General features: G+C 50.7%; 10 protein-coding genes across 10 annotated transcripts; 3 read left to right on the forward strand and 7 right to left on the reverse strand.

Moving 5' to 3' along the window:
- Positions 1-778: 778 nt before the first annotated feature.
- On the forward strand, positions 779-2,002 carry AA0111_g6547 (hypothetical protein; the record flags this gene model as incomplete). The annotated part of the gene is made up of 1 exon (XM_028652781.1): positions 779-2,002. One exon carries the CDS (start codon positions 779-781, stop codon positions 2,000-2,002), a length of 1,224 nt encoding a protein of 407 aa, XP_028505724.1.
- A 79-nt stretch (positions 2,003-2,081) lies between these two features.
- Positions 2,082-2,513, reverse strand: AA0111_g6548 (hypothetical protein; the record flags this gene model as incomplete). The annotated part of the gene is made up of 1 exon (XM_028652782.1): positions 2,082-2,513. One exon carries the CDS (start codon positions 2,511-2,513, stop codon positions 2,082-2,084), a length of 432 nt encoding a protein of 143 aa, XP_028505732.1.
- A 3,274-nt stretch (positions 2,514-5,787) lies between these two features.
- On the forward strand, positions 5,788-7,567 carry AA0111_g6549 (hypothetical protein; the record flags this gene model as incomplete). The annotated part of the gene is made up of 3 exons (XM_028652783.1): positions 5,788-5,954; positions 6,009-6,123; positions 6,185-7,567. The coding sequence occupies 3 exons, from the start codon at positions 5,788-5,790 to the stop codon at positions 7,565-7,567; spliced, it is 1,665 nt and encodes a 554-aa protein (XP_028505731.1).
- Positions 7,568-7,789: 222 nt separating this feature from the next.
- AA0111_g6550 (Vanadium chloroperoxidase) lies at positions 7,790-9,698 on the reverse strand (the record flags this gene model as incomplete). The annotated part of the gene is made up of 2 exons (XM_028652785.1): positions 7,790-8,962; positions 9,027-9,698. The coding sequence occupies 2 exons, from the start codon at positions 9,696-9,698 to the stop codon at positions 7,790-7,792; spliced, it is 1,845 nt and encodes a 614-aa protein (XP_028505902.1).
- A 1,413-nt stretch (positions 9,699-11,111) lies between these two features.
- Positions 11,112-12,601, reverse strand: AA0111_g6551 (hypothetical protein; the record flags this gene model as incomplete). Its single annotated transcript, XM_028652786.1, has 5 exons — positions 11,112-11,527; positions 11,575-11,895; positions 11,945-12,166; positions 12,222-12,525; positions 12,575-12,601. The coding sequence occupies 5 exons, from the start codon at positions 12,599-12,601 to the stop codon at positions 11,112-11,114; spliced, it is 1,290 nt and encodes a 429-aa protein (XP_028505903.1).
- A 385-nt stretch (positions 12,602-12,986) lies between these two features.
- Positions 12,987-14,468, reverse strand: AA0111_g6552 (hypothetical protein; the record flags this gene model as incomplete). The annotated part of the gene is made up of 1 exon (XM_028652787.1): positions 12,987-14,468. The coding sequence occupies one exon, from the start codon at positions 14,466-14,468 to the stop codon at positions 12,987-12,989; it is 1,482 nt and encodes a 493-aa protein (XP_028505900.1).
- Positions 14,469-15,063: 595 nt separating this feature from the next.
- AA0111_g6553 (hypothetical protein) lies at positions 15,064-16,136 on the forward strand (the record flags this gene model as incomplete). Its single annotated transcript, XM_028652788.1, has 2 exons — positions 15,064-15,171; positions 15,225-16,136. 2 exons carry the CDS (start codon positions 15,064-15,066, stop codon positions 16,134-16,136), a joined length of 1,020 nt encoding a protein of 339 aa, XP_028505901.1.
- A 1,150-nt stretch (positions 16,137-17,286) lies between these two features.
- Positions 17,287-18,831, reverse strand: AA0111_g6554 (hypothetical protein; the record flags this gene model as incomplete). The annotated part of the gene is made up of 1 exon (XM_028652789.1): positions 17,287-18,831. The coding sequence occupies one exon, from the start codon at positions 18,829-18,831 to the stop codon at positions 17,287-17,289; it is 1,545 nt and encodes a 514-aa protein (XP_028505898.1).
- A 589-nt stretch (positions 18,832-19,420) lies between these two features.
- AA0111_g6555 (hypothetical protein) lies at positions 19,421-22,070 on the reverse strand (the record flags this gene model as incomplete). The annotated part of the gene is made up of 2 exons (XM_028652790.1): positions 19,421-20,818; positions 20,880-22,070. The coding sequence occupies 2 exons, from the start codon at positions 22,068-22,070 to the stop codon at positions 19,421-19,423; spliced, it is 2,589 nt and encodes an 862-aa protein (XP_028505899.1).
- Positions 22,071-22,687: 617 nt separating this feature from the next.
- Positions 22,688-23,691, reverse strand: AA0111_g6556 (hypothetical protein; the record flags this gene model as incomplete). The annotated part of the gene is made up of 3 exons (XM_028652791.1): positions 22,688-22,777; positions 22,829-23,236; positions 23,410-23,691. The coding sequence occupies 3 exons, from the start codon at positions 23,689-23,691 to the stop codon at positions 22,688-22,690; spliced, it is 780 nt and encodes a 259-aa protein (XP_028505896.1).
- Positions 23,692-23,946: the final 255 nt, after the last annotated feature.

The raw sequence follows: 23,946 nt of genomic DNA on the forward strand, positions 1-23,946 counted from the left end.
TTAGGCAACGTCCAGTAAGTGCAGTCGCCTGGCATGTATGCAGACAACCCTTCCAGCGTGAAAACTCTGACTTCGGTCTTGGCTGTTCTTCCTATCTAGATCCTGCTTGACTCTGTAATTCATAATTTTATCTCTGGCTCAACAGTACATAATACTCGAAACGGTGGCGGCCAGTCTCATAATGAATGAGCATGTTGTTCTCATTGAGTAATATGCGCCTAGATATGCCAAACGAGTTTTGCTACAAACTGCTGAATTCAGTAAATTGAGATAGAATTGTAATGTTCTAATTACGTAGGATTTATTACTCATAACCTTCCTACTTTCCCTTGTCATGAGGTTTGATATCGTAGCTGTCACAATCCTCTTCCAGGGCAGTCGACAGGAGACGTTTGCTATGTGAGATACTGAGTGAGCAGCTTTACCAAAATTTTGGCTTGAGCATGATCTTCTTGCATTTGGCTACATACGCAGGCAATTCTGTGCTTGTGTTTGTAGATATCGTGAGCGTGGCGACCAAAAGTGGTTACAATCCTTCCTCTGCGTATCAGGACAAGAAACTAAGACTTTGTAACAGGATTTGCGGCGATTAGTCTTCAATTCTATATGGTGATTGCGTGTAACTTAGCCGGGCAGTCTTTACGCACACAATACGAGGTCTCTCGTACAGCAGGCCTGACGCGCGCCAAGCCGCTTGCAGGAGCCGCGGTATCGCGTTCGCGGTTCACTCAACTTTGCACACTTTCTTTGTACGCCAACTATCCTGAAAGTCGCCACGATGCCACCACCAAAATCTAAGAAACTCACGGCGCAGCCCGTGCGAACGCGCCAATTCGCTGGCAAGCCAACAGCAGCACCTGAACCCGAAGAACGGTCGAGCTCGGAATCAGAATCGGAAGAGGAGCAGCCAAAGCCAAAACCATTTGCAAAGCCAAAGCCCGCGCCAATCGCATCGTCGTTTCCTAAATCAGCGCTCAAATCCAAACTTGCATCGCGACAAAAATCTGAGGCGGAGCGCAAGGCGATAGAAGATGAGTTCGAGACAGAAAGCGAGGAAGAAGAGGAAGAGGATGGCAGCGGGAGCGAGAGTGGTAGCGGCAGTGATGACGAATCATCTGAGGAAGAGTCAAGTAGCGAGGACGAAGCACCGAAGAAACTGCTGCGACCAGTGTTTCTCAAGAAGAACGAACGGAACAAAGTGGCGCCTGTCAAATCAGCAGAGGACATAGCAGCAGAAGAGGAGGCACGGCGACAGGAGCAGAACAGAGCGCTGGTACAAGAGCAGGTTGAGCAGCGCATAGCAGAGAAGGCAGCGGGCAAGAAAGACTGGGACGACGACGTCGAAGAGGCCGACATCAACGCCATTGACGACACTGACGGTGTTGATCCCGATGCCGAGTATGCCGCCTGGAAACTTCGCGAACTCAAGCGCATCAAACGCGAACGCCTCGCGATCGAAGAAGCCGAAGCTGAGCGTGCAGAGATCGAGCGCCGTCGCAACCTCTCCGCCGCCGAACGCGAAGCCGAAGACCGCGCTCATATCGAGAAACAACAAGAAGAAAAGGGCGATCGCGGGCAGATGCAGTATATGCAAAAGTACTTTCACAAGGGTGCTTTCTTTACAGATGAGCTAAAGGAACTGGGAGTAGATCGACGGAATCTGATGAATGCGCGCTTCGAGGATGAGACAAATCGAGAGATCCTGCCTGAGTACATGCAGATCAGGGACATGACAAAACTAGGCAAAAAGGGTCGGACAAGGTACAGGGACATGAAGACTGAGGATACAGGCAAATGGGGTGACTTTGGTGATGACCGGCCGCGAAGAGACAAGGGCGACTTCGGCGTGGATGAGAGATTCAGGCCTGATGCTCATGGCGGGAGAGACCGGGATAGGGAGGGTCCTTCAGGTGCAAACGCAAAACCGCTTGGTGAGAGGAAGAGATTCGGAGATGACCACGATCGGGACAGCAAGCGACCGAAGATGGAAGAACGGGCTTGAGGGATATCATCATTTGGCGTTTACAGCATTGGGTGGCGTACTATCAATATCATACCCACCGACTCCGATTGTCGGTCCATTATTCTTCACGAACCCTCTCATACATCCCCCGTCCTTTAACATCTCCGTCTGCCATGGCACGCGCGTCTTCCCTCCCCTTCTCGACGTCCAATCGCCACAAAAGTGGTGCTGGTAGCACTACCAATACAGCCAGGAAGATGAAGGCAGGGCGTATCGTACCCGCCTGGTCGACAATCCAACCTACGAGAGCTGGACCGAAAGCACTGCTACCCTTGTCTGTAACAGCATATAATGCAAAGAACGCGGCCTCACTGCCTTCTGGAATCAATGGAGCATATACAGATCGCGCATACGATGATATACCACCCATGACAATTCCATGAATAATGGCGATTGGGTAAATCTCCCATGCTTTCTGCAAACCAATAAACCCCAAGCTCTTGAACAGAGGGATAAATCCGAGTAATCCGTATAATGGGATAACTTCCATGCCCGCTACACAACACAGCAGTACCGTCTTTGGCTGTAATCCATAGCGCCTCTGTACATGCGGCCATGCGAATGCGCCTATGATGCCGGATCCGATGGACGTTATGGACAATAAAGCGATGGCAATTGTGCCCATATGCAACTCTGTGCGTGCGAAGAGGACCGCAGTTCCAGATATTGTTGCTACTGCATCTGATAGCAGGAACCACGATATCAGAAAGAGCAATGTCTGTCGTAGTCTTATCGCTCTCCTGAGTGTTCCCCAGAAGCTACGCAAAGAAAAGGACGTGTAGAACAAGAACGTGCGCAATCTCGACGACTTCCCTCCGGAAAAGCTCTGGTTACTCTGGGTGGGCAGCGGTGGACCTGGTCTCGGGCGTAGCCACAATAATGTTGGAATGGAGAAAATGGCCCACCATAGGCCGACCATGAATAGGATAACTCGAATGGAGAGACTAGGCGAGGTTTTCGAAAGGCTGGTTTTGCTGAAGAGATAGATTATCAAGATAGCCAAAACCTGTACGAAGACAGCGGACATGTAGCCATACCCCACGCCTTTACTTGATATTTGTGCACTTCGCTCTAAATCCCGCTTCAATCGATTTGGGTCCAAGTGGTGGTGTGCAGACGAAGGAGGTCCACTGGTGGCATTCAGGGACTCCAGCTCGACGTCTGACGCTGAATCAGATGTGAATGATTTTCCCGACGTGTTGTTATCTGGATGGTTGGCGACGAGTAGCGGCAGGAATGCGTTTAGCAACACGAATGAACAGCCTAAACTTGAAACGCCAACGATTACTAGGATTGGAGCCAAGTAATATAGTGATGGCGAGATGAAAATGAAGAGACAACTTGCTAGTGCGCCCATGTATGATGTGAACACGAGCATCTTCTTGCGGTACGGGCCTAGCGATCTTGTTAGTGATTATCGAATCAATGGACACTGTGTGCTAATGTTTACCATGATCAGCGAAGGAACTAAAACATATCAAGACCACCGCTTGAAGTAATACAGCGGTAGAGAAGGTGTACATCGCAAAACTGCTCGTTGACATGTCTCTCCCAAGATATCTCACCATGCATTGCTCAGAGTCTCCTCCTTCGGCCTTCTGGCCTGCATTTTCGCGTATCCGGAGTCTTCCGGAAGCGGAATGATCAACACACGGTGTTGAATGATCGGAGAAGAAAACGCCATTTTCTCTGGCTAATTGCTCGAGAATCACTGGGAGAAACGCACCCTAGTACTTTGAGCAAGATATCCTAACAAAGGAGGTGTGTTCGTGTTTGGTGAAGGAGAGGACTATGACGTACCACTGCGACTACAGCGAAGACTTCGGCTGCGATTGGATAAGCATACCAAGCTTTCAATTCGCGGTCGGTAGTATGACTCGTGTCTTCGCCTTCATATCTATCGGTGCGCGATATCGATATAAGCGTTTCGTCATCATCCAAGTCGAAGGACATGTTTGTCTGTTGTTAGAGTTATGGAGTGCGGCATTGAATAGAGGTTTGTAAGACTGTTGCCGGATCCCGATGTGGTGCCGGGCTCTTGCCGAGTGGGTCGGAAATGGGTGGGGCGGTATCGAACAATGAAGATTATGTCAGAGCACTCTCACTTTTGGTTGCGAAGCTGCGTTTCACTTTCCACAGTACATCTCGACTCATTCGAAACACCCGTTCCAAAAGCATGCCCTAGAGTCCTAACCAGATAGGGGGGTTGGCTTGATGGCGCGGCTCAATAACGCGTTACATCATCGACTTCCCATTAGCGTCATGAAACCGGCTGCAAGCTTTCCATATAGGTCTTTGGCCGCCAGAGCGATGCGCTGTTCGAGACGCGCGTATGAGTTTGATCAATAATATCTATCTGACGGTTGAATTTAATACCTGATCATGCCAGTCACCTTGCGAAGCCGTCGAGTAGCTTCCAATGCTCCGCAAGAGAAGCGAAAGACTAAAGTCGCGCCTAAAGCGCGCAAAACTCCAACGAGGACATCTACCCGGATAGATACCGAAGACCACCCAGCGGTGATACCAGAACCACCAGACCTTCCTTTCCAGCTTCAGCCTGCAAAATATGGCCTCATCCAGGAGCGGGTATGCGACAGCCTGTACGCATTAGTAGTCCAAGTGATCCTATGGAACCAAACGCGTGGCCAAATGGCACGCCCAGTTCTTTTCAAGATACTCGCAGCCTACCCTTCGCCAAATGAGCTGTCCGCCGCATCTCTCGAAGACTTAACCACAATGCTACAGCCGATTGGCCTCCATCGAATTCGAGCGGCTCGCCTTATAGCACTAGCGAAAACCTGGCTCTCGGCTCCTCCGTGCAAAGAACGAAGGTACAGGAGGTTACATTACCCCAATCATGGTTGTGGTGCCGATGTTAAGCCAGGAGAGATTCTAGGGCCTGATGATGAAAGAGAAGGCTGGGAGATTGCGCATCTGCCGGGTATGGGCGCCTATGCACTCGATAGCTATCGCATTTTCTATCGCGACAGATTGAGGGGTATCGAACCTACCGATGGTACCGAGCCTGAATGGAAAAGAGTTGTACCGACGGATAAGGAATTAATACCATATCTGAAATGGAGGCGAGAAAAAGATTGTTAACGGCTCCAACATACAATATCTCGGAACGTTTAGGCCTCGGAGAAGTAGTAGCTTATTGGGTGCTAGTCTGCGCACTCCGCATATTGGATATGTTTTCGCATACCGACCAACAAATCAGCATCATTGTTACCCCGCAAGAAGACTCGTCTGGGAAAACAGAGAGTGGCCCGCATCAACCCAACCCAAAAAAGCAGATGTCTCACCTGTCTGACCACCCGGACACACTAGCGCGCTGATGAACTCCCAAGGTTGCTAACGAAGAAGCTGTGCGACGCTGGAGAAGCTAGTAAGCGACACATGTTGATAGCGTTGGACGCAAGGCGTACGCCCGGTTAGACTTCCAGTGAGGCTGAGATTTCCCAGCAACACAATTTCTTTTTTAAACTCAGGTACGGCCGTAGGAGCGGTTCATGCAATCCACAGTCGGCACATCGATTGCGGCGACGTTGTACAGAATCATCTCACTACCACGCCGCAATAAAAAAACAAAAAATATCGTACGAAGCGGAATCACAGCCTAAAAGCTGCGAGATTGTTAGATTTTACGTCCGGATCCCGTTCACACTGGTATCTGGTCCGGAGGCTGTACTTACAGTGAGAATTGTGCTGGCAAATCACTTTTAGTCCACACGACTACCTAAAGCCGCATATAAAACTCAAACATGGATATCGAAAAAGCTACCAGTGCCCGGACGATCCTGGCTCCAGTCAACATCGATGTTGCCCACGATGAGCAGACTCGGATAAATGCTGGTCCCGATACCATCGCAGCAGGACCTGCTCCAGCGCCTGGTATCGCGACATGGAGACTTGTGTCGTTATATGGCAGGTAAAGTTGTTAAAGCTGGCTTTGATAGCCTTTATCTGACGACCTATCATCTAGTATATGTATTGGGCTCTTCTTATCGTTCTTGGACACATCAATCATCGCAACTGCCATCTACACAATTGGTGTAGAATTCCACTCATTATCCAAGGTCAATTGGATTGCGTTGTCAGTAAGTGCGCCCATACAAACTATAAGTGAGATATGTAATGACATTGTATACCCACATCTAGTACACACTTGCCTACGTTGGCTGCACTGCCATCTTTGCAAGCCTCTCCGACGTGATCGGTCGTCGCAACGCCTACGTCGCTGCATTTGTAATCTTCCTCGCTTTCTCACTCGGATGTGGCTTCGCTCAAAGTCTCGACCAGCTCATAGCCATGCGAGCCCTACAGGGAGTAGGCGGTTCAGGCTTGTACTCAGTGGGCTTCGTAATTCTCACTGAGATTGCATCGCCACGTATGTCCAAGATGATCGGTGCTCTGGCAGGAGCCATCATTGCGATGTCTGGCATTCTGGGGCCAGTTCTAGGCGGTGTCATAACGAACTATACGTCTTGGCGCTGGGTCTTCTGGGTGAATGCTCCCGTTGGCATCATCCCGCTTATCCTTTTCATTGGAGCGTGGTCCGAAAACGCTCGGGTCCGAGGTTTCCAGCGCCGCAGTTTCAAGCAGATCGATATCTTAGGTTTCCTTCTCTTGGTTGCTTCTTCCGTACCTTCGGTAATTGCTTTCCAGCAAGCTGGTATCCACATTCTCTTGGATAGCGCCGTCTGGTCGTCTGCACTTTTCGTTGCTCCACTCGTCGTCGGTGTCCTGTGCTTCGTCGCGCTCTTGGCCTGGGAGTGGTTCGTTGCAAGGCGCTGGCCTGACACTATAGGTGCGCTCTTCCCAATGCGACTAGCTAAGAACAGAGTCTACATATCAGCAGTGGTCACGACGATGCTGACAGGCTTCCCATATTTCTTCATCATATACTCGCTGCCGACACGGTTCCAGGTGGTCAACGGAAAAAGTGCTATTGTGTCGGGCATAGCTCTACTACCAATGCTTGGTGCTTCTGCTATCGGAACGACTATTGCTGGTGCGGCTTCCAGTAAAAGAAACAACACCTTCCCGGTCAACGTCATTGGTGCTGCTCTTATGCTAGTTGGAGCTGCATCTCTGTCTACATTAGACAATACTGTGGTTCCGCAAGCTCGAGCCTATGGGCTGCAAGTCTTCCTCGGCTTTGGTTTCGGCCTGACTGTCAGTAATTCAACTTTACTCGCAACCATTGAAGCCGAGCAGCGCGATACAGCGGTCGCGCAAGGCATCATGGCTCAGGTGCGTGTGCTAGGGGGAAGTATCGGTATCGCTGCATCAACAGCTATCTTAGGTGTAAAACAGCGTCGGCAGCTTCTAGACCCGATGGTGGTTAGCGTTGCGCAATTGGGATCACTTGCCGATTCCATGCGTACTCTTTCGCCAGACGCGGCCTTCGCCGTTCGCCAAACGTATACAGATGCATTCAACGAGACTCTTGTCGTTTGCTCTATCGTCAGCGGCGTGGCTCTGCTCGCAAGTCTTGCAGCGTGGCGGAAGCAACCCACGGTTATGAAGATCAGAAAATAAGTTGGGGCAGGTTGCAGCCACAAGGCAAAGCTTACTTGCAGGAAGAGGTTTGAAAGGTATGGAGATGGCTTCGCAAGTCAAAAGACGATTTGTGTATTCTGCAATATATGCATTCGACGAATACCTATGCTACATAGGAAGGCTCCATCCACTGACCAACCGAGACTCAAAGTTGAGTCAAGGAGAATGCAGTGAACTTCCTGACAACCACCCCCATTTATCTCAGGGTGCAACATCCATCATAGGGACCTGCTCCTCACTTCCCGCTTCCTCCAACATCTCCTTCGTCGGTCCGCTCTGGTTGACTGGAGGCGGCGGCACTGGCTGTTTCTCCGGTGGGGTAGGCTTGAGACCTGTATCAAAGATCTCATTTGCAATCCCAATACCAAGCGGCACACCACCAATCGGCAGAAGCCCATCGTGACCCTCCCTAGTCCCCATAGTCGTATAACGGATATCCTCGACATTTTGGAACAAGGAAGCGCCGTTGTTGTCTACGGCGTAGACATCCTTTGTCGTCGTGGGGATCAAAATATCCTTGGCGGCTGCAGCATCGAAGCGCCAGTGAACACCGAGAAAGATACGCGAGATTGCGTTCTCGAACATCATCTCCCAGACGGAAGAGAAGTGGCGTGGAACACGTGTGCGCACGATACCTGGCTGATCAGTAATGGGCGCTTTGGGGTCGTAGGGCTGGCGGAGATCACGGCTCAGCCCGTTGAGCTCCTCGGATACCATCATATCGATGGCGATGTTGTCCACTTCGTCGTCCTTCCAGTTTCCAACTCGCCCATTGTAGTAGCGGCGGACCATCTGGAAGACAGCGCCGCCGAATGTGGCGTGACCAGAGGGGTAAGCGGGGAAGGGGGGTTTGAAAGGGATATCGTTTGTGTTTGTGGCTGGGGCGCCGAGAGTAAGCCAGAAAGGGTCGCCACGATCTGGGCGATTTGGGTCGCGGAAGTTGTCGTCACGAACACCAGAGAGTGGACGCCAGAATTCAAATTCCCACTTCTCTTTCCAGGAGAAGATTCCTGCATCGGCACAGGCTACGTTGACCAGAGCAAGGAGACGGACAAAGTCTGCGTTGTTGACTTCGCTGTTAGTCAAGTCTTCCTCCTTCTTGTACGTCACTGCGATGCGGCGGACAATCTGGTTGTAAAATCTGGGTGGTGTGCCGACCAAGTTGGAGCCATCGTAGGCCCAGAACATGCCTTGAGTTGTCTGGAAAGGGCTGCGCTTGGTGGAGTTGAGACCGGTAGCTCCACCCATGGCAATGATTTGACGAACACTATCATCGTATTCAGCTTGCTCACCAACGGCAGAACGAATAGCTGGTGGGTCAGCAATCATATGCTCAGTCTGTGTAGCAAAACGCTTAGCAGTCTTGCCATAGAACTAAATCGCCAATGTACGAGGTCAGTGTATATCTCATATGCAGTTTGTACATGGGGGCTTTTACCGGGCCGTGATACTGGCGGAAAGGCCGCTTGGGACCATCCGGGTTGTTTGCGTCAACGGGAACAAGGACGACGGGGTGAGTGGGCTCATCGTCGAACTTGTATGGGCCAGGTGTGGGGTGGTAGCCAGCTTGCGAGGCACCTGGGGCGTGGAAGAGTAGGTTGAAGAAGACAGTAGCTACTGCCTTTCCGAAGTTGAAACTGCTGGACGCGGCATCTACACCACCGGGTGCATCGGTTACTGATTTGTCAATGACATACTGAAGCTGTGCATAGGCGTTGTCGGAAATGGTGGCGCCAGGATTGGGGTTGGGGTTGGTAGGGGGCTTCATGTAAAGCATAGACAGCATAGTAACAGATGCACCAGCTACCGCCTGGCGGGCATCGTCCGCGCCGCTCAACTCGGGCAGAGCGTAGGCAGGGTTGTCGGCGCCAGATGTCAAAAAGGTTGGGAAGCTAGAAGAGGGGTGGATGGCGAAGTAGGCATCATGTACAGCCAACTGGAGCATGCCCAGAGCTCTAGCAGAGATTGGTGGGCCAGTCTGCGGGCCTCCGACGGTATGTGTGACGCGGTTAAGCTCCAAGCCGACATGGTGCCAATACAGAACGTAGTTCGTGTTGTACTCTGCCGGTTCATCAATTTGAGGAAGCGGGATAGGGGTGAATGTTGCCATGATGGATGTTTTGAAAGTATGTAGAAGATGGTAGGTTGTAGTGTCGATGATGTGAGCAAGAGTCAGTATGCTTTATACACAACGATACTCAGCTTTCGCAACACCGTCCATGTCTGTCCACACTCGCAGCATTTCTTTTCTCCCAAAATAACCCAGCTTACCATCAGGTGAACTGTCATTACGAAGTGGAGTTTGCCATATCAAGGCAGACATGAAAGCAAAATCCAAGCCACGATCATAGCCAAGCGGTGTGGAGGACCATTGTCGTGGAGTAGAGATATTGCCAAGAATCGATCATGTTCTCCCGCAAGGATCTAGTTGCGGGAGGATCATGCCTCCTGCGAACTACATGCGACGAATGGTGTTGCTGACCAGCGCGTCGCTGAAAGGCTGAGATCCTCTGTTGTGAACGGTTGGCGGTCAGATCTGACGTACACTTCAGCTGACAAGGGGACACTGCACAGCCTCACGGCCTCTCAACCAATACATCCACACTGCGAGATCCATGTCGTGAGATAAACTTACAAGCAGTTAAAACTCCAGGGTAAATATCGTGACTTCGAAGGCTACTAACGTATTGATGGGCTATGGCGTAGCCGAGCAAAGCCGTTGGTGGCAGTGTTTCGGACCCCGATGATTCGTAATCGATACGAACGATTTCCAATTCGATCACATGGTTGTATCGATGTTTCTGAAGGTTGAGAGCTTAGAAGACGGTAGAAGAGATCTGAGTGGTAGGGCCCAAGTCGAGATGGTAAGGAAGTGTTCAACGATGGGGCTAAGACAAGCTTGCCTGACACAGCCAGATACTATGGGAGCAACATATCGAAGCAATCACCCCATCCGTAAAAAGCGGTAGACGCTGAGTGCTGGGAAAGCGTGGCGTATTAGGCGTGAATCCACAAGACGCCCAGAAACCTTTTCAGGGTCCAAAGAGGTAAGTCTAGGGGCGGTGTATCTGAACTCTGAACACATATACCCGGCCTAACATGACAGCTCACCTCAGCTCGATGCGCACGTGGGCGGATGTACCCTTGCTTTGAAGATGATTTACACACGCCCGTCCGGATATGTGGGTAGAGAAGACGTTCAAGGCAGATGGATTCGGTCCGCCACCAATGTCACTTGGTCCGATCCTCAAGTCAGTCTATTTCCTGATGTCAGGGTATGCTGCGGGCGAGCTGTTGGTTGGAGAAACGCTAAACGTGCTACATGCTGCAGAATTCAAAGGGATTCAACGCGAAGAGACAAGACGGGAGGATATGCAATCATGGACCAGTATTCCCAGTGGATCAAGTAAAGTTGAGACTCATCCTACCTACGAGTATGCAGCAGACGAGATGTATACCAGGCTACCAAATCCACATGGTATTGCCGGGTCCCACGCCTCATCAGGCAATGGAAAATGGCTTGTTATTTCGCTTCCTTCAGTAATGCCTCCATGGTAGCGTCCTTCTGACTGACACTTCCACTTCGCTCTGCAGGCCTGAGCTTGCCGGTTGTTGGGCCTGGGCTGTTCTGAGCAGCGTTCTTCAGCCTCTCAGTATCTTCGGGGTTCGTGTCCTGCTTCTTCAGGTCCTTGTCCTCATCATCGCTGTCGCCAAGAGAAAAAGGGTCATGGTCGTCAGGCTCTGGGTTGGGCGCGATGGAGGTGAGGGGTTGCCATTTCTTGCCGCTCGATTTGCCCTGGCCGCCCTGGTTGTTGGGTGATGGGTTGCGGTAGAGGGCATCGACTTCGTCAACAGGGCCGCTCTGGGGTGGGGATACCGGTGTGGGCTTGAAGAGGTCGGGGTTCGCGTTTGGACGACTCGACGATCGTGGGCCAGGCCCTGCGACTTGTTAGCGGCGGTTTGCATGCATGGTGCGTCCAACATACCCTCGTTGTCTCTCAGCTCGAGCTTTGCAAAGTCGTCGCCAATGACTCGGTTGTCGGCATCGTAGCGGTTGTGGTCTGCCGACCGTCGCTGTTCAGCCGACTTGCGGATGCCATACATCTGATCTGACTGGGATGGGCCAAAGTTCTGCCTCTGCTGTGGTGGTGGCTGGCGTCCCGTGTACTGCACATTGCCGTACCTGTCGTACTCTTCCATCTCACCGCTGTCAAGCTTCTTGGTGAAGTTGCTGATCCAGTTTGTGACCGTCTTCTGCGTCTCCTTGAATCCTTGCTCGATGTTCTTGCGAATCTCGGGGAGGTCGTCTGCCTTGGTGTTAGCGAGCACACCTGCATGGATACCGTCTCAGCCTACCATCGAAGAAGCTGTGCTCCCGGTCGGGTTCGCCAGGCCGTTGTCGCTGCGCTTGGCCACGCGATGCATAACCTCCCTGTGCGCCGGGGCCGCCTTGGCTTTGGTAGTGCTGGGCCAGTTGTCGCGCGTATATCTCGTCCTGCTCCAGCTGGCTACGGGGCTGGGGTCGCGGTGGCTGCGGTGGAGGGGCCTCCTCGGCCTTGAAGTTGGGATCCGACATGCCTGCGCTGGTTAGCTATACCCCTCACCCACATGCTAGCAACAGGCAGCCACATACTCAGCAGCGCGTTGAAGGCAGGCTCGACCTTGCCCCCGCTGGCCACCAGAACCGCCTTAACAACATTGGCGTCAACGCTGGGGAAAGCCTCAATCAGCGTGTTCTGCGCCTGCACTTGGGGATCCACTGGTCGCGGTGGCTTCTGGGGAGGGATCTCGGTGGCCTCTTCGTTGAAGCGCACGCCGGGCTTGGGCGACTTGGAGCCTGGCGATGGTGATTTGGTGTTCTCCTGCGCCGAGACAGCCGAAGTGTCGTTGTCGTCGTCAAAGTCGAGCTCGCGCGCCGTCGTTGGGCTCTCGGGAGGCTGTCGACTGTTAGTGGGGGAGCTCCCTTGTACTTGCTATTTGGCTTACCTTGTCAGTGCTGGTTTTCTCAGACATTTTGGCTGTAGTGCTTCGTCTGGTGCGTCTATGTCGAGTGTGTTGGTGTCTATACGGGGCAAGTCGCGCCTGTTGAAGCTCTGGGCTCGTGATAGCCGCGCAGTGACCGTGGCTTGGAATGTTCCGCCGCCACTGATGACGTTTCGCGCCAAGTGGGGCTACATCAACCAAGTCGCCCAAGACCCCAACTGTCTATAGCATTCACCTCCATCCCAGCTCTGCCACGACAGTCGCCCTATGTCTATTGGGCCATCCACAAGACCTTTGTCATGGTATTCGCAATCCTCTGTACGACGCTGCACTCACGTGAACACAATTGACACGCCTGTTTCAGCTGCTTTTCAACAATCATACTCATCAATGCTATGTCTAAGCCGGTAGCCCCTCATTTGGGTACCTGCATATCGGTGCGACCTTGGAATCTGCACTTCGCCAGCCGATCTTGTGTGAGCAAAAAGCTTTCGGGAAACCAATCCGGTGCTTTACTCTTGTGACCAGCTCCCATCATCTTCACCAGCGCCTCCGCCGACTTGAGACACAGCACCATCCCATGACCGTTGAAGCCTGCAGATATCCACATACCCTTCTTGCCTGGCACCTCGCCTACAAATGGTCGTCCATCGGCTGTAGCACCCATTATGCCCGTCCACTCCTGCACCACACGGCACGCTTCTTCTTCTTTAGACGCTTCACCCCAATTCTCAGCGCCAAAATATCCAGTCAAGCTCTCGTAGAGATATTTGGAGATCTCTGGGTTCAAGTTACCATCGTCAACTGTCCCGTACTCGCTTGGGCCGGCTGCAGGAAGACGACCTAAGCCACCGCCAATAACTATGTGTTGCCCACCATTCGACAACGGCCGCGGAATCATGTATTCATAGCCGTCACGATAGATGAATGAGTACGTCGTCGGTAGCGGACATGGAAGCTTTGTTGCCGTTCCTGGTCGTTGTGCGGTGATTTGTCCGCGCATTGGTACGATAGCGCCTTGGAGCTCTTTCATGATATAGGGTGTGTAGCCGTTGGTTGCGATAATGACATTTCCTGTTGTGACAGTGTTGTGCTGGCTGACAACATCCCAATGAGTACCAGTCTCGCTGTTTGATTTTACCGACGGGCGGATATCATGCACTGGCGTGTTTGTACACAAGTGCAGTCCTTTCTCAACGCACTGTCTTAATAACCCGGTTGTAAACTGGTATGCGTGTATTCGTCCAGCTAGGTACTCAAAGGCGCCTTGAAGCTGCTCTTTTGACGAGACTGTGGAATTGCTGTTCCTTGTTGCAACAGAGAACTTATTCTGGATATCCGCAACCTCCTCGTGTATTTGGTACCATGCCATCTTTCCCACTTCCTTCTCATGCTCGTCTGCGTCAGCTCGCAGCATCTGAATTGCCAGCTTTCCCGCCTCGAAAGTGGGTTTGTCGTAGATGAGATCGACCGTATTGCACAACGTACTCTCGCACCTCAAGCCCAGGTCCTTTGCTATGCTATGCGTCTCAACAATGTTAGCATACTCTAATCTCGCGATCTTCAGTGCCTCTGCCTTGCCAAGCTCTTGGGCATGATGCGTGTAGCTGCGATAGCTTGCCGCTTTCGTGTGCCCACCATTGCGACCCGTCGCACCTGAGCATATCTCACGTGCCTCCAACATCACCACCCGCGCATTAGGCAAAGCGTTCAGAATGTTATAGGCGATCGCCGTGCCGGAGATACCAGACCCGATAATGGCATAATCGTAGACTTGTGCACCCTTATCCACCTCAGGTTCGATGACATTTGCAAAAGGCGACTTTGGGTTGTGCCAGTATGAAGATAATGGTGTCGTGATAGGTGGCGCAACGGGGATGCGCGCTCGTTCTTCCATGATTGCTTTTGATTGAAGATAAGTATAGATAAGTTGGAGAATATGATGACCAGAAGTCCTCTCCGAGATACGCAAGAACCCTCGGAGCTAAATACATGAAGTTGATAGAGATGGGCGGAGAGGACGTGATATCGTAAAAGTGGGGCGCTTGTCGGCTGTACATGCTACTTTAGGGGATATGTTACTTCCCGACTTGTCTACTGTACAACGGTGGCCAGGTATTGACTGCCCAAGTATTCGGTTTTCAAAGCTTGAGATTCACGATAACAACTGGACAAGTTGTGATCTTCTAGTAGATGACCGTAAAGAAGTGCAGAGAGACCGTCCAAGTGGAGCAGTCGCCTTTTCTTCCTCAGCGCTTATTGGCGGATGATTCGGGCCAAAGGCGTCCGGCAGCGAGCTTATGAGGACGGGTGTCTCCAGAAGGTAACACTTTGGCACCGGTTTGGCTTCAATGCAAAGGCTATCGCAAGTCTCGTTGCATCTTTCGCACACCCCTCGTGACGGTGTTATTGAGACCAAGTCCAGCTCTACCCCGCCAACCCCGCGTCCCGCAGACTGCAGCGAGCCTTCAGCTGCACGCACCAACACCAACATGGCGAAGACAAAAGTTGTTGTAACGCGTCAATTAATCGAAGAAGCACAAAGAATACTCGATGCAAAGAAGGAGGATCTGGAAGTTGTGCAATGGCAATCCGAAAAGGTGTGTTTTATTACTGGCGACAGAGACTTGCTTTGCTCACAAGATGTATGCAGCCATGCCCACGCTCCTGGTTGCTTGAGAACGCCAAAGGTGCAAGTGGCATCCTAGTTATGCTCACAGACAAAGTCGACGAAGAGCTTTTGGAAGCTGCTGGATCTCAACTCAAGGTCATCGCTTCGTTTTCGGTCGGTACTGATCATGTTGACCGAAACGCGCTCAAGGAGCGCAATGTACGCCTCGGCTACACACCAACATGTCTCACCGATGCCGTGGCAGATCTCACGGTCATGCTCATCCTCATGGCTCAGAGAAGAGTCGGAGAATCCATGACAAAGGTCACAAAGGGTGAATGGCCCCAAATGCCGTGGCATCCTCTGCTCATGACTGGTCCACAAATCCGTGGATCGACAATTGGTTTCTTGAGCTTTGGTCGAATTGCGCAAGCTTCACTGCAAAGACTACTTCCATTCGGCATCAAAAAAGTTATCTATCTTACGTCCAAACCTGGAAAACCTGTAAAGGAAGATCACTTTGGCCTTATCCGGAATGCTACTATCCCCATTGAGCCAGCGGGCAGCATAGACCAACTCGCAAAAGAGAGCGACGTAGTCGTTGTCGGATGTGCGCTCACACCAGACACGAAACACCTCGTAAGCACAGACTTCTTTGCAAAGATGAAGAAACTAGCTGTCATCGTCAACATCGCACGAGGCCCCATCATCGACACCGACGCCTTGGTAAAAGCGCTAGATCAGGAGCAAATATTCGGTGCCGGTCTGGATGTTATTGAGAATGAACCGAACATCAAAGCTGATCACCCGATCCTGAGTCAGCCGCGAGCTGTACTTGTGCCGCATATTGGGAGCGCAACGATTGAGACAAGGGAACAGATGGCTACTGAAAGTGTCAAGAACTTGCTCGCAGGGTTAACAGGAGAACAAATGATTAACGAGCTAGAGTTATAGATTACACCGAGAACATAAAACTACTGCGCCTTTAGTACAGGCTCAGGCTCATGCCGTGCGGCGTATTTCCTAGTCATAAGAACTCTGCCTCAGGCCAAGCGGTACATCGTTAACGCTGAAGCTTCATGCTTTCAAGTGCATACGTCTACTTTCTTTCGTTTTGCCGACTACAATCGGAGTCGCAAAGCGTCCTTGGTCCTTCCACAATAATTACGTCCACCGTGTCTTTGTAGTGCGGCATACATGAGTGCAAAGACCAGCCAAATCTCTAATGTCGCTGCAAGTACCATGACAGTAACGAGTCCAGGATGCATAGTGAAACAACTGGTATGCGGTGTGATAGGAAGTCGTAAGTCGGTGTATGTGAGCCGCCGTGAGTTCGTTTCAGATGTTTAGGTAGTGGTCAGTCGAGGGAGAGTCGCCGGTATATCCGTATATGCTGCAAAAATTGTCACCTAGTTGCCGATGTTTTGATTGTGTCTCGAGAAATCAACTTGTTGCTGATCTGGAAAAATGACGATGGGAAGTCTTCCAAAGCCTGATACAGTCGCTTGCGTTGGCAGTCTCTGTAGAGCTGTGATAGTGTGTTGAAGATTAGTGTAGTGAGCATAGCCATATTACAACGATGAACGTGAGCAAGGGTTCTAAATCATTGCCAAAGAGTGAATGAATGCAACTGTGAGGATGTGATCAGTGTCGCACTTCCATGGGCACTTCACCGTCACGCATATCGTGAAAGTAACGACCTAAACGGACCATGAAATGAATAAAGTCCGATTGCGATGTATCGGTAGATAGTCCTACTAGAGAACGAGGCATTGTAATGGTTCACAATGTTCACGACACTAGTATAAAAGGGCGTGCGATGTAGTGTGCTCCCTAGTGTGGTCGTGGTTGACTGCTTTGCTCCTGCATTTGTTCTAGAAAGACACCAATAGACTTTCGCGTTGAATCATTGCATTGAGTGCAGCCCAACGATGCGTTGAGTAGTTGGGATGCGAGAATGGGTCATGCTCAAGATGGGATAGCCCCTGCACTACAATGACGTCGCTATCTCAGCTGCGAAAGGGGTAGCAACGCACGCACCAATTCCTCCAACCACCCCAATTTCTCGTGGTAGTAACCCAAAAGAAGAACGCAACGTACGCGATCAAAACAGCTTGACCCCTCCAGGTACCTGCGTCTGAAACACGCCTGTCGGATCATACTTCCTCGCCACTTTCTTCATTCTCCTCAATTCGATACCGCCATAGCTTGCCAACGGATCCTGAAAGGATGCCGCAAAGTTGAGATATTTGTATGGATGGAACACACCCTCCTTCTTCGTTAAGCCTTCGATCAGCCTTACCAAATCCTTCAAAGCCTCTTCGAACCCATCGGTAGCGGCAGCACCTTCGAACGTGAAGATTATCTGCAAGAATACGAGGTCTTTCTCTGGTGTCTCATCTGGTCCAAAACCTAGGCTGTTCGGTGTTGTGCCATTGCGAGGTGGTGCGGGAAGAGCTTGGAAGGTTATTTCTGCAACTGGCTTGGCATAGGCATACTGGGCTGCGATTCCAGGTACGACGTCTTTCCAGAGGCTGTGGATGCGATGTATGATCGTCGAGGAGATTGAAAATGATGTCGTTGCCCAAATTGTCCTTTGAGGGTTCGCGGCCACTTGTCTGGATGCATTCCTGGTATGCTCACTGATGGGCGCTTCGATCATGCCGTTCATGACCTGCGGCTTCACTTCGACGATACTCCTCAACGTGCCAAGTTTTGGTGGCCGCGTGTTCCACATAATGCTGACCGGAGTAAATGTCGCTGCCGTATGGTTATATCGCACTGTGACCCAGCCCGCTGCGTACGGATCATACTCCCCTAATTTAAGCTCCGTGTATGCAGAAAGTAGAGGCGTGGTAGCATTGGCTCCGAAAACAATCCTTCCGCCGTAGATAGGACCGGCGGAGAAGGCTTTCAAGTCGAAGCGCGTGACAACTCCGAAATTGCTCTGCCCTCCTTTGAGTGCGACGAAGAGATCAGAGTGCGATGTCGCATTCGCGTTGATGATATTCCCGCTTGCAAGTACGACTTCAAAGTTGATGACGCCGTCACACGCCCAACCACGCTCCGGGCTAAAGAAGGAAATTCCGCCTGAACAATGTTCGTCAGTCTTCTGTCTCAACTGGACCACTAGAAGAAGGGTGCATTTACCTCCGGTCAAGAAGCCAGCGGTTCCTACGACGCCGATGCGGCCACCAAGTACCGTTAGGTTACGCTTCTCGGCCTTGTCGTATACATTCTGCCACAGCGCTCCAGCCTCGACCGCCACAACCTGATCCCCTCTTGCAACTTCTACCTTGTTCATGCTTTGCATATCGATTGTCACACCGCCGTCGATGTTGTTGAAGCCGGCGTTTGCATTGTGACCACCACTCCTAATCGCAAACTTGGTGTTATTATTCTGCAGCAGAGTGGTGATGGCAGTAGATACATCCTTTGCGGAGCTTGGACGAATGATGCAGGATGGATGTAGCCGAAGTTGAAGGAACGGGTAGGAGTGGATGGATGCATTGTACGTCGGCGTTGTGGGGAAGAAGGTGCTGTTTGGAAGTATCAAGGCTAAGTCTGCACATGGATTGCTTAGATATTCATATGCAGTTATAACACCAAACACGAGATACCATGCGGAAAACGATGTAAGGAGCCCCATTTCGCAGAAACCCCAGGGTCTGGTTGTCAACGGATACTACCGTATGTGACATGAGCGCCATCTTAAGCTTCTTTCGAAGATACTGGCTCCCCGCGATGAGTAAAGGCAGCAAAGCAGCGCGGGTGATCACGAACACGAGAAAAGCGGAGTGCAGATACGATGATCCATTTTTGATGTTGTGATCCCGAGCTTCTGTTCAGCCGCAGCTCGTGTGTCTCGATGTCATTGGCTGACGTGAATATCGGAATCTCAATGAGGCAGCAGATGCACAGTGAGGCTTGCATAACAACTAATATGAGTTTATTGTTGCAAAGGCGGGGAGCCGGACTGGTTGCGCTGTAGTGAATCAGTTCAGATTGTGGTCACGACCATGATTCAGGCATGGGAGTCGATACGGCCCTTCATTATGGTATTGCGGGTTATTCGATCACAACCTCATCGGCAATATTTGACAATGGTTCATTCAAAATTAATCGCTGAGACAATTAACATTCCGACTATTTGTGGTTCAATGTATACTGCGGTGCTAGCAACCAATGCAGTGCTTCTCGCAGTCTTACACCCTTTCTGCAATGGGCAGCTGAATGCTTTAGTCATTCAGTCCATCAATAAATTCCTGCATGACCCGAACCGCTACGTCGACGACGGGCGTCGTATCCGCGATGCCCTTATCTTGCTTGCGCCCATTTTCTTTCAGAAGAAATATGCGGTCGAGATCTCCGAGAAGTGTTGAAACAATTGAGAAACCATGCTGAGTAGGTGACTTCCAATGAGCCTCGTCCTGTGCTGTCCTACTCCCAAAAACCTTCTCTTGTCCAACATCGATCTTGTGACAAAGCTCGTTGCACTGCAGCGTTAGGCTGATGTAGTCAAACTCTAGGCGGGGAAGAACTTGAAGGAGTTGTCCAGAGTTACGCATCTCCTTGATGAACGACAAGATGTCCAGGTTGCTAGTATCTTGCTTCAGCAAAGAGTTTCCGGAGTTCTTGGTCATCTCCTTATTCATACGATGCCAGATATGCACTCCCTTCTCCCTCTCATGGACATAGTCACGGAGTATCCTTGTCATTGGAAGTGGTTTCAACTCGCTCGTCTTGTTGGTGGGTTTCCCGAAATCGATGTATCGGTCAGGGTTCTCTTTCAGGTTCCGAACTTTCTTTATTACTTTGGAAGAATAGCCTGTTGCAAGAAGTAGCCGTGAGTAGAACTCGTTAGGCCTGGTGGGCACTTCATTGAGAAAGATCTCCTCCAGGTGCCACTCCACCATCTGCTCGATGTTTGGCCAAGTGCCAGTGATCAAGCCCAGCTTACGAAAGCAATTGTACAAGTGACAAAGGGCAAATATTTGCGGACTAGCGTTTGCGAAACCATGTCCCATTTCTTCGCGCAATAGAAGCTGGGTCAAGGAAAGTTTCGCTCTTAGTGTCGGAATCGTGTTCCGCAGGAAATCGCCATCTTTCGGTGGAAGTATATAGTGAGCTGCAAACGCTTGGCGCATAACCGAGTTTCCAGCGCTATCCTCGATGCCTTGGTTCTCGAGACGTTCCATGAGCTCATTCCGAGCTTCTTTATTTGTGAAAGCTGGCTTCGGATAGTCGTACTGTAAGCCGTAGAGTAGGTGCGTAGACTTCAACAGTCGCATCTCGGCGTATCGCATGGGAGAGAACGGTCGACCTATGATGAAGGATCGATGTGTACGTGCTGATTCTGTGACTTGCCAGCTGTTCCTATCGAATTTGATATTTTGATTTTGCCAGGATGCGAACTGTTTTTCCTCTTCCGCTGCCCTAATTTGCATTGGCATATAATGCTTCAATAAATGGGCTTTATCGTTCGATCGGATCCGTATGACCACTTCAGCGGCGAAGGTAGTGTTCATCGAAACATGTTCCCAAGTACCTAGGAAGCCATAGATTCGGGAAAGCGCATCGAATGCCCCATCCAATATCGGCATATTGAAGCCCTTTTCGTGTCGCTTTCTGACTTTCTAACATCCAATTAGTTTCTAGTAGAGAAATGAGTACTAATGCAAGATCAGAAGGGCTTACATGTTCTAATCCTGATTCATGTAGATAATGGACGAGGAACTCATGATCGTCAGAATATCGCTGTGTGGAAATATCCTGGTCACTCAGGCATGCTGCTAGAAACAAGTAACCTGGGGTGGATTTTCTCCGTTCCGATTCGATCCTTTCGAGCGACCTCGCACTCTTGCCGAAAAACTCATCCATATCGAGAGAGGGGTCGAACGCCGGTAAATCCTTCTCTTCAGCCTCTTGAACCAAACCCTCCTCCTTGTGACGTATAAGGTCGAATGCGGCTTCTGTCATGAGCGTAGCTCGGACTTCATCCAAATAATGATCAGCGTCAGCATTCTTGTATGTATCCTTCCAGTCATGCTCCAGCTGGATGACGGCCTTGCGCATGTCGTCTGCCAGACAAGACTTTCTCAAAGCCAACTCTTCTGTAGTCCTGTTTTCCAGCTCTACATTGCGCTTTGTGTCTATGTCTTCTTCACTTTCTGTCTCCAGATTAAGCTCGAACTTGCGAGCAAGCTCGTCCAGCTTATTGCCCACAGCCTCCTGTTCTGCCTCAGCAGCCGCGTTCTCGTTGGTCACGATGTCTAGATTGGTTTTACCAACCTCTAGCGTAGATGCAGGCGTCGGGTTGGGAGTTACCACTGACATGGGCGTAGTCGCGATGCTATATCGAAGGTCGGCGGATTTAGCGGCAACAGGTTTGGCAACTGATTGCACTTTAACCTTATTCTCGAGTATCTCGTGGCAGTGTCTCAATAACCACAGAAAGTAGATGTGCCCACTGTCCGAAGTCCTCTCCGACAATTCCTCCTGGGCATAGCGTTCTGCGTACGCCTGGCGTGTTCTCACAGCCCGCTTATAGGAATACCAAACAAACTTAGGCATTGTCGAGGACATCTTCTTCGCCGCGATGTGTCTCGCCATTTTGAGGATCGTCTCCGTGGAAATGGAGTACTTGCCCTTCGAAGTGGTCAAGGATGCAGTTGAAGAGGCAGCTTTGCTGGCAGCCGTTTCTTTGGCTTGCTTCCTCTCTTTGCCTTTCAGTCGCTTCGAAGGCTGCTGTTGAGTCATATTCTGATGTATAGCCGGGTCATCAATCCTGTACCCGTTGTCGCGCGCAGTAACGACAAGCCAGAAGATGAAGCGGCTAGTGTCGAGTTTGTACTGCTCGTACGAACCAGCTACCGATACAGTCGTCATGATTTGCTGAGTAAGGGTAAGATGTCTATGGTAGTACGTAGGAAGTGGTTATCGCAAAGCGTGAGTTGCTATCGATGGTCGTGTTGGGAATGTTCAATGGAATCCGAAATATAGTCGAATACCGGAAGAACTTATAAGATAATGGGAGGAGCTAATTAGCGCACTGATATAAGTCAGAGAATACATATAAACGGGCCTTTATAAGAGAAAGGGAAAGTCTGTAAGAAAGGAGCGCGGCTCGGCTACATGCGAACATAAGCGTCACGTGGTAGGATTTTCTAATGAAAGTGATTAGCTAAATGGGAAAGCTTTGGTCAATGCGCTTTCGCTGTCTTTTAGCCTTCTATGAATTGCGTAGTCAGGTCAGGCGGACTGCGCACTGGAAACAAGCAAACAGAAAATTGTAAGGCGTCGCAAGCGGAACAGTCGAGAAGACACTGGATGATGAACAAACGAGCATGAGAACAGTTCTCCAGAATGTGCCAAATACGGTCGATATCTGTTCGAGATCAAAATGGTCATGGGCGGAGGCGGCACGTAGACTTTCCAATCCGAGTAGAAGAGAGTCGCCCAACATATCCTCAGAACTTTTAGCATATCCACTGTTATACTTGCCGTTATCTTCGGAGCGGCGAGTATAGTGAGACCTGGCCGACGAAAAACAATGCGACTGCAATGATAGCGACTGTACTGTACGTGACCGCAACCTTAGGGGGCGAATTAGAGTATTTTACAAGACAGCCGCTATGGGAACATACCTTGGTGTTATCGTCCCACATGGTCGGATGCTTCAAGTGCGTGGTTGCAGACCAGACGTGAAGAAACATCCCAACGATCATGCAGAGGGTAGCCGATGTTAGAAACATCACTGGCATTTGCCATGTGACGATTTGGAGCAAGCTAGGCGTCCGACGGCCAGTCTTTGATGAGTGTTTCCTCTCGCCATTGGTCTTGGAAAGTAACTTGCGTATGTTGCTTAGTCCATCCCGATGTGACGAAAGGCGGTGCAATCGTACGGTTTGATCGGCAGCTGTAAGAATACTGAAAAGCGATAGTATGATACCACAATACCACGAAGTGCGCACAGACCATGGCGACTCTTTTCCATTTGGTAGGATATTAGGCCAGCTCCCTGTAGAGGTAAGAACGCCTGCTAAAAGAGCAGACTGCATAACGTCAGCATACAGGACGTTGGACAAAGCACCAAAGGCTACCAATAGAAGAGAGGGATGTGAGACCGTGCCCATCTCAATCATAGACGTTCGACAAGAAGCGGGCGACATCTGGAGAGCCTAATTGCGGTTGTGTGATCATATACGAGAATCCCCCAGTGACTTACAACAACACCAACAAAGTTGAGCTCACTCAATTTGTTGTCTCTCCATCGTATAGTAAGGCCATCTCGCTCGTCTTCATCTTCAGTATTCAGAAGGATTTCCAGGGGGTCGTACGTGGTCGGGTCAGGAGCGTAGATACCCCCACCGAAGAATTGTAACACCGTCATCAACGTCCATCTGCGACCTTCACTCTCTTGTCCTATCCTCTGGTGCGATGAACTTCCCAGGAGCGGTGTTCGCGAACCGGACGTGCCTCTATCTTCGGTATCGTTGTCGTACGTCATAGTTTCTTAAAGTCTGTACGACGCAGTAATTTTGTCGCTAATTGCTGTCGGACCGAACTGTGGAGGGATTCTTCGAAGATTTTAAAATCCAGAAGTACGATGGGAGTGTGGTTGTAGGTACATGTTGCGCGGTAGCAATCATCCGGTTTCTGTGGACGGCAAAAGGTCGCGTGCCTAGCGGTGCAGCTGCTTAATGACGCACGTCGGCGCGTGAGCCTTGCCAGCCCGCGCGATCTTCACAGTGTTCACCATATC

Source organism: Alternaria arborescens (assembly GCF_004154835.1).
Source record: "Alternaria arborescens strain FERA 675 chromosome Unknown contig_14, whole genome shotgun sequence".
In the NCBI taxonomy this organism is placed as follows: domain Eukaryota; kingdom Fungi; phylum Ascomycota; class Dothideomycetes; order Pleosporales; family Pleosporaceae; genus Alternaria; species Alternaria arborescens.